The following is a 13,790-nucleotide window of genomic DNA, read 5'->3' as shown; positions in this document are numbered from 1 at the left end:
TCTGTTTTTCCTTTCTTAATTCTGGATACCCTGATTGATAGCAAAATCTGTTTACCTCATTCCATAAATAAACAGCATTGCCCTCTGTAAAAGTACCTTTTATCCTACAAAACTTCCACACTCATTCCAATACCATGATACAGTTTTTTCTAATGCTGCTGGGAATTTTCCCTTCACTATTTCTCTTTGTGTCTTCTCATCTCCACTACACTCCCTCCCAATCCATTTTTCCCCTTGTGAAAAGGCTAAGAAAATACATTCTCTAACGCCTGCCAGTCATTGCCCCAAAGTATCTGTCACAGCAGGCACCAGTAAAATCAGAGGAGCAGCTGTTCCTGGGCCAGGCTGGAATGGGACATGGGGCCTTGCACATATATTAAGCTATCCACTTAGTCCAGGAACAGCATTTCTCCAACATTCATCAAAGTGTACAAGCTCTGATTTTCTAAAATGATGCTCTCATTAATGCAGTCCATTCTACAGCAAAATACCAGATTGTGGTGGCTTCATTTTACAGTGAAATCAAAGAGAAGAAAGACATCAACATAGTTAAAAAATGTCTATGCCTTGACACAGCTTGGTAAACTTTTCAAATGCTGCTCCATTATGTTTTTAATCTGTGGGTGCAATAACTCTGAATTTCATCAAGCTGTTCCTGGTGGTTGGGGGTCTGGCGGACTTTGGCCTTGCTGCTCACTGGCACCGTTCTGGGGTGTGCAGCCCATTCCAGCATCTTCCTCCCTGACCTTTGGGGAACACCAGAGCCAGTCCTGTCTGCACAGGAGGAGCTGGCATGGCACTCAGCAGCCCCAGCAGCAATGCCAACACAAAACAAGAGGTGAAAATGTTGTCTCTAGGTGCGATTGCAGGAAGGACCAGTAGGTCTGAGCTGGAGTTGAGCAAATTGCTGCTGTCTGACCACTGACATTCACACACAGCAGTTCAGATGAAAGCTGCTATGCAGTGATGTATAAAATTCCCTCAAACTAAGCCAAGCATTTGTCTGAGTAGTACCTAACAGGACAAAGCACAGCAGCAGTAAATCTCCCTGCAGTCCCTTATGAAGCACTCATATTCTCATATAAGCACTACCCCTCCCAAGCTTGGTCATTCTGATAGGCAAGCTTGGTGCACAAAAGGGTTTTGTATTCTAAGAGGCTATGTGGTGCTGTGTGGTCTTATAATGCCTCTTCAAAGCATTTTATTTCCTTTTTGAAAGCAAAAAGGAAGCTTTGTTACAGAGAATGCCACTTAGAGCAGCAGTATTTGGCCAGTTATTTTTCCTTGCAAAGTGCACAAAATTAATTTGCAGCAGCTTCTGATAAGAATATGCAATGTCAAGGTCCTGAATGTGAAAAGCCAAGGAAAGAAGCACTGATAACAAATTTTTTAAAGCTCTGTTGGGGTAAGTAACAGATTTTCAAGGACTCTGGGATTGAAACAGTTGCCAAAACTTTGTCATCTGTGTCAGCTAGAAACCTTTCTCCTCCAACAGAAGTGGTTTTGCTTTCCTCCTGAGACTGGCAAGCCCAGTTTTGCTCTAAAAAAGTAACAGTGTGGGGATGCTTCTTCTACAGCTTTTCTCCAGAACTCCCTTTAATGAGTGAACAAAACCTATGATAGAATAAAAAAGGAGCTTAGTAGTTAGTGGCAAGAATGGAAACAAAGCATTTTTAGAGATCCATTCCAGCTATGCCCCAAATCAAGGATCCTTTCTCCAGTGATTTCAGCCTAATTAATTGTGTTGCTGGGCTTCTTTGTAACTTCCTTGTCGCTCAAGGCAGCTCCCTATTTATCATCCTGCATCAGCAGGGATGGCAGCCTATCCCTGTGTGAGAGAGAGAGAAAATACAGCTGCAGCCAGCGTGTCCTGACAGACCCAGGAGGGCAGTGATGGCATCAGGAGGCTCAGGTTATTGCCCTACCCTGGTCTCACACTGCAAAACAGTTTTGCTGGAACTGGAGTGAAACCCCAGGGAGAAACACCTGGGCATTTTCCCTGAATGTTGGAGATGTAAAGCAGTAAAGACACAGATCACTGCAGAGGCACAAACAGCCTTGCTTTAAATAGCTACTCTTGCACAAGACATTTCCAGAGGTGAATCTTTCCCTCCTGCAGCTCGAATTTAACTTGGATGGTACATTAAACAATTTCATCACTTCAAATGCCTGTAGTGTACTGAACAAATACAAAATCCCCAGGGTTAGTTTCTGATCTTACACAGAGAGAGTGAGAAACCCATACTGTAATGGGGGAGCCCAGTATCCAGAAAATATACAGCAGCAGAATTCACTCCTCAAACCACTTTAAATAGCTTCTCCTCTATTTACATTTAATTTAAATGCTCCCTAGCTTCAATACTGGCACAATATTGGCACCGTATTACACAAGCAAGTGCAGCTGAAGAGAATTATGAACATGAGGGCTTATTCTCTGGGGATTTAGGGATGAAGGACTACATCTAGGCTCAGACCTCACTGTATTCAGAGCCTTCCTCTTGGTGGGAGTGGTGTGGAAGCATCACATTCTTTTGCAGCAAAGGAGGCCCTCAAGAGGGAGGGGAGCAGAACGACCGAGGTGGTGCCCAGCAGGGTATAAATACAGGCAAATCTCCCCCACGGTCTTCTGAGTGCTAGGGAGGCGGAACCGAGACTCAAGGCAGACTTTTGTGGGGTTTGTTTGGCATTGAAGTTGATTTGAGCATTTTCAGATTTGTTAATTGAATTGGTTTGTAATGATTTGTTAGAATGTTTTCTTTGCATGGAAAAAATACGTAGACTACTTCTGAATAGGAATAGGTAGCAAGAGTAAGGCATGCTTAAACAATTGATGTAGGGATTAAAGTTTGTTTTTCAGTAGTCTCTCCTTCTGGTAACACCCTTTGATTCGCAGTGTTTCCAGAGGTTGATGTCATATGTTCCTTCCCTCAGGCAGGAGGAGAACCAAGCTCAAGAGACAGCAAATTCACCACAGAGGAGCAACCCAGAGCAATGTCCCTGGCTGGGGTGAGCTGCCTGGTGACAGGGGCAGGAGGCTTTCTTGGCCAGAGGATTGTGTGCTTGCTGCTGGAGGAAGAGGAGGCTCTGGCTGAGATCCGGCTGCTGGACAAAGCCTTCAGTGCTGAGGCACTCGGGAGGTTTGACAGTAAGTGCCATCTCCTGGGACGGTGCTGCAGCTGGGGTGCTGCAGTCCCGCGTGGGCAGCTGGGAAACCTTTACCTCTCATCTGAAACAGCTTTGCAGATAGAGGTTTTAGCTCAAGGAATCCTTGCTCTATCCCTCCCTCTCCCTCCAGCACAGAAATCAGATGTAAAAAGTGAAAACAAGAGGGTTTTTTGTCAGGCCCTGAGGCTTCTGTATACTGTTCATGCAGTAAACAGGCTGTCTTCAACCTGACTCCTCTTACAACAAAACCCACAGAGCAAAATTAGTGCAAAAATCTCACATTTCTTCTTGGGGAAAGGGAAAATTCAAGCATTACTATACTAGGTGGGAGGGCAGAGATATCCAGAGCATGCTGTGCTGGGCTCAGGTGTGCCAGACAGCAAAGGCAGTGAAAAAGTTGTGGGTGCAAATTCCAATGGTTTTCTTCAACCTGAGATTAATTTGATTAATAGTAATCTTCTGGCTGAGAGCTGTGGTGAGGTATTTTTAAAACTGCTTCTGTTAATAACATTATTGCAGTTTCCTGTTTAAGCAAATGCTAAAAAGAAGAGACAGAACCCATTTGCAAAGTGCAAGGCAGGATTTTTGAATGGATTGGAGACAGCACAAGGGGTGATGTGCCCAGTGTCAGAAACAGGCTGTGGCAGGACAAGAAGCTCAGGGTGTTTTATTTTGAATGTCCTATTTATTGAGATACACTGAGCACATCTATAAAAAGGCATCTAAGGGGCCTAAATTCAGTCAGGTTTGTAAGTCCTTACATTATACTTACTTACAATAACTTCCCCCATCACATCTTCACTGCGAGACCCCTCTTCCTCAATGCAGGAAACTATATGGGAACCCTTAAGGAATATCTCTGCATGATTTGCTGAAGAGCCTCAATCACTCTATAGAGCATTAAAGTGTCACCAAGGGACAGCAACAGTGCACAATATACCTGGTGCAAATTTCACAAGCCTTTATGATGGTTTTACGCAACTCTGCTCCATTTTACAAACTTCTTCTCCATTAAATCTGACTCAGCATTTCACTGAGGATTTCTAAATGCCCCTGAGCCTTGCAGCAGCCCTTCCTTCTCTGGTTTCCAGAGAGTTTCCACAGAAACAAACCCAAAACCTGCAGCTACAGTAGAGGCTGAAGTGTGTGTGGTTTAGCAGTGATGCAGCAGGCCAGAGGCATCTACACTGCTTTGGGCCAGAAGAGTTTTGTGGGGATAATGGAGCATCCTGGGGAGTGCAAACCATTGTTTGTGTGGGCACAGTCTTGGCTGTGCTGCAGCAAACGTTTTGATGTTTTGTTTTCTTGTTAATAGGCGAGATCTATGCCCTCTTTCCTATTCCTCCCTTCTTCCTCCAGGAGCACTGCCCACACACCCCCTCTCCTATTCTTTTAACATTCCTTTTGCCTATCTGAGCAGCACAGGAGGTAGGGAAAAATCAGTTACCAAAGCCTTTTCTTCCCCATAAACAGCTAGTAGGGACCATAGGCTGACATTCCAGATGTGTTTAAACAGATTTGAACCCCTGCATTTTGACTGGCAGCTCCTCTGTCTGCATCAGCCCTTGTGACTACATCTCTTCTAGTGTCCTGCCAGTCCCTGTGCTCAGAACAACCTGAAGTATTTCCCTGCTGTTCCTTTTCAAGCCCTTCTCTGTCTCAGTGACTCATTCCAAGTGCTGGGCTGCTACAAAACCTGTGGGTGGGGCTGGAGTCTTCTGACCTGCATTATTTTTACTACAGGGACTTTTACTTGCTAGCAGATGTTATCTGGATTTCTGGAGCAGCCAGGAGCAGAGCTGAGTGGGTTTTTTCCTCACTAATCTCTTGAGCACCTTGCACTTGCAATATCTGTGCAGAGTCAAGGCTGTGGGTAGTGAGACAGAACAGTGTGTGCAAGTCACAGGTCTTTGTGCCAGAAGACACTCAGGGCCACTCCTCTTTTGTCCAAACAACTTTCCTGCTGAGAGCTTGACCATCCCATCAGTCTGTGCAGGACAGTGGCATTTGTGGTCTTCCACAGCCCCAGGGAGTCTGGGATGATCCAGTCAGTGTCCAGGGCTGTGAGTTGGAGTCCACCCGGTTCCATTGTGTGGTTGAGAATGGATGTCACATTAAACATGGTTCTTTGGTGCCTGGGTTTCTTACTTCCCATCTCCCATGTCAGATTTATCTTTCTGCCTTTCCTGTGCTCCCACTTACACAATCTTTTTTTGTTGTTGTTCACTATTGCATTGGCACTTCTGGAGAAATCAAAACTCCTATGTTGTTCTCATGTTTAGGGCAAATAGTCTGACTGTACTGCTGAGTCAAAAACTGCTCACAACAGGACACTGAATTTTATTAAGAAATCATTGCATTTTAAAGCAAAAACTACCCACAGCAAGCAGGGAGATTACTTACAACTCAGAGGACACAGAAACCACTGGTGAAGAAGAACAAGTTTTCCCAGTGAGTAGGCACTTTGTCATAATCACTTTATGCAAAAATGGAGAGCTGACTTGAATTTATTCTGTTCCTCCCCCTCTGACCTACCCACAAGTGTTCTTTTGCTGCCTGGGCAATGGTTTGTCTAGATGGAAATCAAGAGCATTTCTCTCTGTTGGCCATCTCAGACTGAAACCACTGCCAGTCATTTCTTAACTCTCTTTTCTTCCAAGCTCACCTGTAGTTTTCTCTTCACCCAGAGCAAAACAAGATCAATCTGCTGATTCCTGACATGCAGCTGATGCTGCTAAAGGGAGCAAGGCCCATATTGTACTTACCATGGCAACTTCTGCTGGCTAAAACAGAATAGAGGAGCAGATTTCCTGACTCATATCATACACATACAAACTGCAAGCCCAAACAAGGCACAAAGCACCTAGACAGCAGATTTCTTGTGATCAGCTTTAAAAGGGACAGGCTTCTTCTGTACTTTTCCTGAAAGCTTTGATTTGCATGTGTAAAACTTCCATTTTCCTAACCCCTTCCTGGGCACTGTGATAAGTTTAAAGAGGTCACATGTCAGAATTTATGTTGTAAAAACTATTTCTGTCTGTTCTTGGGATAATTACAACCCCAAAAAACCTTGTTCATGGAGAACATCAACCTAAGGGCAGTACAGACACTAATATTTATTAGAGCACATCTAATGACCAGGAGCTTAAAAAAAAGCCCAGCCCTAGTCTGACACTTTTGCATCCATGCAAGTAAAGATCAGAGTGAAGCTTCTGGAGATGGAATCCTAGGAAATGAATGCAGTCTGTAAAATAAAGGAGCAGAAGAGAGTATGTGGCAATGACTGTGCTGGGAGGGCAGCAACTCTAGATTTAGTAACAGTTCAGCAAATGTTCCACAAACCTTAAATCTCAGACCAACTGTCTGTGGTGGGAGAAAAAAGCCCCTTAAGCCTGTTGCATCAGAATAATTGTTAAATTGACACAGGATTACATTCTTAGCATGCTATAGAGAAAATGAGATAAAACCATTTTAAAATATATTCCCACTCAGTTCCAAATCCAGCAGCTGTCTCTCTCAGTGTTTCCTGTTAAAGACATGGAATGAAATACTGCCTGCTTTGGAGCTGGTGACAAAGCACTAGGATACACAGGATTTCAGTCATGGCAGAAGCTAAAAGCTGTACAAATTGATCAGGTTCTTCTCTTATCTAAAAGGAGCGTTTGATGATGCTGGAAGGAAGACAGAGGCTCTGCCTGTGCTGCAGAGTCCCTGTCCAGTAGCTGTGCCTGGGGAGCCATCTAGTGCAGCCACAGCAGAGGCTCCCAGAGGACTTGGTGATGGCACCACTTTCTCACAGGCTGTGGTCATGCTGAGGAAGTCCCCTCCTGTCCCGAGGCACTGCTGCAGCCAGGCCAGCTGAGGTCCCTGCACAGCAGCACTGCCTTGGACTGGGCATTTTTCCAACTGATTGTCTGGTGCTGGATCATTTTGTGTAGCTCTGGGCTGCAGAAAGAATCTTCTGCCCAGCACAGGATGGCTCTGAGACCTAGAGTTCCTCTGGGGTCCCACACTGCAGCTGCTGTGGAGGGACAGGGCTTAAAAAGCAGGATTTAATCAAGCCAGGCTGAGGTAGCTCAGGAGAACACTCTTGAGAGTTCAGGTATGAACCAGAAAGATGTGCAGGCTAAAAATGACCCCACAGCACAGACACTGAAATGGAGCCAGAGCTGGAGCTGCAAGAGGCACTGTAGGTCCTGGCCAAGGTACAAGAAAAAGATGTCAGAACTGTATGTGATTTATTAGAAGAGCTGCAATACAGGCAAGGTAAAGGTGCAGAAAGTAAGTATGAACACATCCCTGTGCTCACATGCTCTGGGTGGAGAAAGATCATTCATCAGCCTGAAGACAGGAACATGCAGTGCCTGTTCAGTGCTCTTGGGTTAACACATCTATAGCCAGCCAGCCAGCAGAACATGCACAGCTAAAGCTACTCCTCTGTGAACTTCAACACAGCCACAACTCAGGGAAGCTTGCTAGCAGTGGAAAAGATCTCTCTCTAAAAAATAAAATAGAAAGAAACACATTGAATATTGGCTCCAGATCTATGGCAGGTAATGCAAAATAAACCTCTGTAGCACTGTAGTTGGCATTTGACAGTGGGGTACTGGGGAGACGCCTTCTGTTTCACAGCCTTAAAATATCCCTGCAGTTCCTGGACAGTCAGCACCTGCCAGGCAGGGTCAGCTCTTCACCACCCTTCCAGTGCTCTTCTTAGGGTGCCTGTAAGGTCTTGTGCTCTGTTTTCTGCTGCCCCTGCAGAGTTCAAGGGGAAGACTGAGCTGAAGATCCTGGAAGGGGACATCCGAGATGTGACATTCCTGCACCGTGCCTGCCAGGGGGTCTCCCTGGTCATCCACACGGCTTCCCTCATTGACACCCTGGGCCTCATCGAGAAGAAGCTGCTCTGGGAAGTCAATGTGACAGGTGAGCAGGGGAAGCACCTCCCTCAAAGCCACATCTGTGTCCTGATCACTGCCCAGGGAAGGGAGCACCTGAGCTGTGGTTGTTTGGAGCCAGGTTACTTGGGTTGTCCTGCATCTTGCACAGACATACCCAGGGGTGCAAATCCCGTGTCTCTGCCGCCCCAGGAAGTTCTGGGCCTCTCCACACCCAGTCTTCCACTTCAGGGCAGTCCAGGATCACTCACTCTGTCAACACTTAAGTATGCCCATGCTGAGGTCTGCACAGGCTCTGTCTTCAGTGGTGATAGTCATAAACCCATGCTCAGTGGAACTTTCTGGACAAAATTCCCCTCTGAAATCCCAATGCTCACCTCAGAAATTGGTTCTTATTCTCCCACTCCACTTGGCATCCCTGCCTGTGTACATTTTTCAACGTTTACAACTACTGCAGACTTTGGCTGCAGTTACAGAAATGTTGCACTGATAACATCCCAGAGCCTGTGGCTCTCTCCTTGCTATTCTTTTTCTTCTTCTTTTTCTCCTTTTCCTTCTTTAGCCTTTAAGTCTGTGTGTGCAAGAAGGCAGTTGAAAGGAACCAGTGCTCTCCCCTATTGAGCTTATAATTTAAAAGTCCTCAACAAACTCAGAGCTTTGGGAGGGGTTTCAGTGACTCAGTGATGGGATTTTCCCTTCCACTAAGGAACCCCCATTCTTCAGGAAAGATAGGTGAAGGGAGAAGGTTTTGACTTAGGAATGGCCCATGTAGCATCACCTACCAGGAAGTTTAAATGTATTTCCTAAAGGAACAACTTCACCCCCTGTCTGTGATGCCAAAACCCTCAGTGCCATTCAGAGAACTGGCACTGCCTAATCTGCATGCACACTGGCCTCCCTGGCTGTGCTGCTTCAACAGCTTGAGGTAGATTTGGGGAAGATGTTCTTATTTACATGAACAGGTTTCCCAGTTCTTTGTTCCTCTCTGCCACAGCCACAGGGCTTCTTCACAGAAAAATAAGGAACATACCTGTACAGGCATCACTTTCACAAATACTGGCTGCTCACCAGTGCTCAGAGGAAGAGAGAATTCTTGGCAGTCAAGCTGTTTCTTACATGTACCTGAAAAACAGTGGGATGGCATTTTAGTTGTTTTATGTGCCTCATTCCCTGTATCATTAGCTTCCAGACCCTTTCATTTTGGTTCAATCAAAGCCACAAATTGTCAGTGATCAAAGCATAGAGCCCACTGGGCAGCCTCTTAGGCCCCTGTCAGGAGGGAAGAGTAGAAAGGCAAGTTCCTGGAAACCTATGCATTGGGTAATATGAAAATATACCTGGTTGGTAGTTCAGAGAGAGGATTTCTAAAGCTCTGTCTTGATGCCTGTACTCCTGCTACAATCTGGTTTTTCACCGCAGAATGTGCTGCTTAAACACATTTTACCATGGGGACAAACAAATAAAAAAAACCCCAAACAAACAAACAAACAAAAAAAAAAACCCCAAAAAAAAAGAAAAAAAAAAGAAAAAAAAAGAAAAAAATCAAACTACTGTTAAAATGTCCCAGAAAGATCTTTAGCTCTGACTCCCCAGTACTCACTCCCTTGCCAACAGCATCTACCTATAGGTGAAAAAAGCCCACTGGGCCAGGGAGGATTAGCTGATAACATTTGCTAGAATGAAATACCACCCACAGTCCTGCTCCCAGAGCCAACTGGCCACAAGGTCAGTGAGTGAATACTGCTGTCCTCTCATCCCTGTTTTCTTCTATTTCCATTTCCATCCATCTTCTGGTTTTCTGACCAGCCAGGGCACTGCTATGTATTTCATGCGCTTGCAGGATGAAAGTTTTGTTTCTCCTAGAAAATAGAACTCTTGTAATATAAAAATAAATGTTTCTATAATATAAATGTTTCAAGAATCAGATGTGGATGTTCATGAACCAGGACAGAAGTGAGAAAGTTAAACTTGCCTTGATGCAGGGCTTTCCTCCATTGCCACACAATATCTCAGAGCAAAAATATCTTTTTTAGGAAGAAAGGGAAGCAAATTTTTAAAAGGAAGGGAATAGAGAAAATAATTAATTACAATCTAAACAAAGTACCTTCTGTGAACCAGACCCTCAGCCAGAAAGGCAAGCAAACCAAGGGGACCCTCTCACTGAATAAAGCATGTAATACAGTAATAATTTACTTTATTACATGCTATATGAAAGATACTCAGATTCCCATTACTGTAGGAATCTATAAACTTGTACATACAATTCTGATTTGCAAGTAAGCCACATTTTATTTGGGTGAAATTCATCTTCAACAGATATAAACCATCAAGATAATTTTATGATTGCCTTTTTCTAAAACTTGCTATCTCATTTGATTTCATCAAGACCTTCTGTATTTGATTACATTCCCTCATTTTCCAAACAGTATTGAGAGCAGAAATAAAGTATTATTTTTAAAATAATAAAATAAATACATTTTTTTCCAGATGACCCTGGCTTTTATGTCATCTAATCAGGGTGACTTGCATGAACTCATTTTTCACATTAATTTATTCCTGTCTGTGTAACTTTTTTTCAGTGCACTTCCTTAATGTTTCTGAAAGCCTCATCCAGATTTGTTTTCCATTTGTTTCAATTTCTTTCTTTTTCTTTTTCAAGCTTAAAAAGACAAATTTTGGTGCCTTAACAATATTCAGTTCAATAATTCTTCCTATTTTTCACTCATTAACAAGTCCATATTTTGCTGTCAATATTCCTGGCTCTTCTGAACCTCTTTAATTCTTTATATTTGTTTCAGTCACACTAACCTGGTCTGCCTTGTGCTGCCTTCAGTTATGCTGTAACAGACTGAGCAGACTTGGAAGATCTTTAATGTGCCTCACTGCTGGTGCTTGATTTTATCCCCTAGATTTTAGGCTACACCCTTCTGATAACACATCAGTCATTTTGATTTAATGCTCCTTTTCCAAAGATGTTTTCAAATGTCTTTGAGCTGTGTCTTCTCTTCCAAAGTCACTGGCCTTTTTACATTTAATTTCTTTCATTACACCATGCACAACAAGAAAGGCAACTTCTGCCTGAAAGTGGGTGGAAAAAAGATTCTAATTGCAACTATAACAAGACAACTTATTAAAGTATTTATTCCTCCCTTCAGTGTGCTTTCCTTGTTTAACCTTCTTGGCTATTTAAAAGACTTTGAACAGCCGACCTCTGCTGCCCCCGATGAAAGCATTAAAGGATTTTAAATGTAAGAAATCCTGTACTACTGCAAGGAAAGGCCAGATTATGCCAGAAAAGGAGGCATACATACACAAGCTTCTCTTTTCTCATTGCACTTCATGATCTTTGACTACATGTTATAGTGCCTTGCTTCACCATGTTTCTCTCCAAGCCCTTCTCTTTAGTCAGTCAAATACTGGACAGATTTGCACTGGCTGTGAGTGCACTGATTTTGGAGCAGACCTTCAGGTCCCATAATAATTTTGTCCCTTCTTAGCAAACTAAGAGCATCCTCAAACCTGAAAAACATGGGCTTCACCATAGAGCATGGATGATACCTAAGGAGAGGGGCAGCTTCTTAAAGTTCTCTGCCTAAAGCCTACTCAAGTTGGCACAAATCCCTGAATCTGTGGTCAGTCTCCATGCTAGGTTAAGGAAGAGCAAAATTTTGATTCTTGGCATAAAAAAATCTCCCACAACATGCAACTAAGACCAAATATTCACCCTTGTTTAACTCTGGAAGGTGCACTGATACCACTTAAATAGACATTCAGAGCAGGTTCAGTGTCATTGAACATACTGCCCTGTTCAGGACAGGATTCTTCCAGCTGCAGGGAGGGACATCTGGCTACGCTCAGGCCAGAGTTGCTGTTTCTGATCTGAAACCCCCACTTTTTCCTGGTTAGGGGGCCCTAACCTAGACTGTTTTTCGTGTTTGTTTTCTGAAGGTACTCAGCTGCTGCTGGAGGCGTGCGTCCGCTGTAACGTCCAGCACTTCATTTACACCAGTACCATAGAAGTGACGGGCCCAAACTGCAAAGGGGACCCCATTTTCAATGGGGATGAAGATACAGCTTATGAGAGCACATCCAAATTTCCTTATGCCCAAAGCAAGAGACTGGCAGAGGATGCTGTGCTGAAAGCAGATGGCCAGGTGCTGAAGGATGGCAGCACGCTGATGACCTGTGCCCTGAGATCCATGTACATTTTTGGGGAAGGCTGCCCCTTTCTCCAAGGCCATCTGGACAAGTGCCTGCTGAACAAGAACATCTACCTGCGCTTCTCCAGGAAGGAGGCTCTGGTGAACCCCGTGTACGTGGGCAACATCGCCTGGGCGCACGTGCAGGCAGCCAAAGCCCTGCGAGCCCCACAGAGAGCCAAGCACGTCAGGGGCAAGTTCTACTACATCTCAGATGACACTCCTCACATGAGCTACGCCGACCTGAATTACGAGCTGACCAAGGAGCTGGGGTTTGGGATTGAGCCCCAGCTCCCCATGCCCCTGACAATGCTCTATTACTTCTCTCTGCTGCTGGAGATGCTCAGCTTCCTGCTGAGGCCCTTCATCAGATACGTGCCCTCCACCAATCGCCACCTGGTCACGCTGCTCAACACCCCCTTCACCTTCTCCTACAGAAAGGCACAGCAGGATTTTGGCTACGTGCCCCGCTACACGTGGGAAGAGGCCAAGAAGGGCACTGGTGAGTGGATTGCCTCTGTGATCCCCCAGAGAAGGGTGTTCTTGCAGAGCAGCACTGCCTGAGCCTGAAGAGGAGCTGAAACCCAGCTAAGCAAGTAGCGCCTTGAGCCAGAGGAGAGCCTGTCACAGACATGTTTTATGAAAAATCCTTTCCTTAGGATTTTTCCTCCTGAGAACCTGAGAGGTCTCAAGAACAAAATGTAAACAATGGTTATCTGCGGTGGTGGAACGCAACAGGTGCATCTGTGATTGGTCTCATGCAGTTATTTTTAATTAATGGCCAATCACAGTCCAAATGTGTCTCTCTCTGGTCAGACTCAAGATTTTGTTATTCATTCCATTCTTCTTCTTGCTTGTTAGCCTTCTGATGAAATCCTTTCTTCTATTCTTTTAGTATAGTTTTAATATAATATATATATATATATATATATCATAAAATAATAAATCAAGCCTTCTGAAACATGGAGTCAGATCCTCGTCTCTTCCCTGGTCCTAGGACCCCTGCAAACACCACCACAGAGAGCTGAGAGAGCAGCAGCAGCAGCAGCAAACTACAAAGCATTTAAATGAATTCTTTGTGTAAGAGCCCACTAAACTCCTCACCCCCAACCTCAGAATAAATAAAAGTGAAATGTTCATTTGTTTGTTGAGTACAGGCTGATGAGGGTAACTGTACTGCATAGTCCACACCCACTTGTACATCTCTGCAGCACAAGGACTTATTTTGTGTAGCAAGACTCTACACAATCCATGGTGTGAACACTTCAGCCCTTCTTTCACTCCACGCCACCTCCAAGGCTTTTGCAAAACACAACTTGTCCTAGAAGTCTGATCACACTTTACAAATGTGCACCACTCAGCTACACCCTGTTCACTCAGAGTTGCCAACCTCACCAAACAGGCAGCAGGCAGAAGCCACCTGATGGCAAAAGCTGTAACAAATCTTGTTCACTTTTTCAAGGGTGTTGTGCATTTCATGTTCACCTGACAGTCAAACTCTGAGCACTGTAAACATCATGAGATCAAA

General features: G+C 44.5%; 1 protein-coding gene and 1 long non-coding RNA gene across 3 annotated transcripts; one reads left to right on the top strand and one right to left on the bottom strand.

The window, feature by feature from the left end:
- Positions 1-2,575: 2,575 nt before the first annotated feature.
- On the top strand, positions 2,576-13,352 carry LOC139592866 (3 beta-hydroxysteroid dehydrogenase/Delta 5-->4-isomerase-like). 2 transcript variants are annotated; one of them, XM_071433216.1, is made up of 4 exons: positions 2,576-2,674; positions 2,932-3,145; positions 7,927-8,091; positions 12,012-13,352. In XM_071433216.1, exons 2-4 carry the CDS (start codon positions 2,992-2,994, stop codon positions 12,824-12,826), a joined length of 1,134 nt encoding a protein of 377 aa, XP_071289317.1. In that variant the 5' UTR covers positions 2,576-2,674; positions 2,932-2,991; the 3' UTR covers positions 12,827-13,352. The 2 variants fall into 2 exon arrangements, with proteins under 2 accessions (XP_071289317.1, XP_071289318.1); XM_071433217.1 differs by having other exon boundaries at positions 2,647-2,674; positions 2,936-3,145.
- On the bottom strand, positions 7,387-12,119 carry LOC139592867 (uncharacterized). Its single transcript, XR_011680133.1, has 2 exons — positions 9,094-12,119; positions 7,387-7,663 (listed from the first exon to the last, which is right to left on the bottom strand). It is a non-coding gene; the product is annotated as an uncharacterized lncRNA (long non-coding RNA).
- Positions 13,353-13,790: the final 438 nt, after the last annotated feature.

Source organism: Agelaius tricolor, unplaced genomic scaffold (assembly GCF_023055355.1).
Source record: "Agelaius tricolor isolate 1412-34295 unplaced genomic scaffold, bAgeTri1.0.p SCAF_9, whole genome shotgun sequence".
NCBI classification, from domain to species: domain Eukaryota; kingdom Metazoa; phylum Chordata; class Aves; order Passeriformes; family Icteridae; genus Agelaius; species Agelaius tricolor.
The sequence above is the reverse complement of the archived record's forward strand: the minus strand, read 5'-3'. Positions and strand labels throughout refer to the sequence as shown.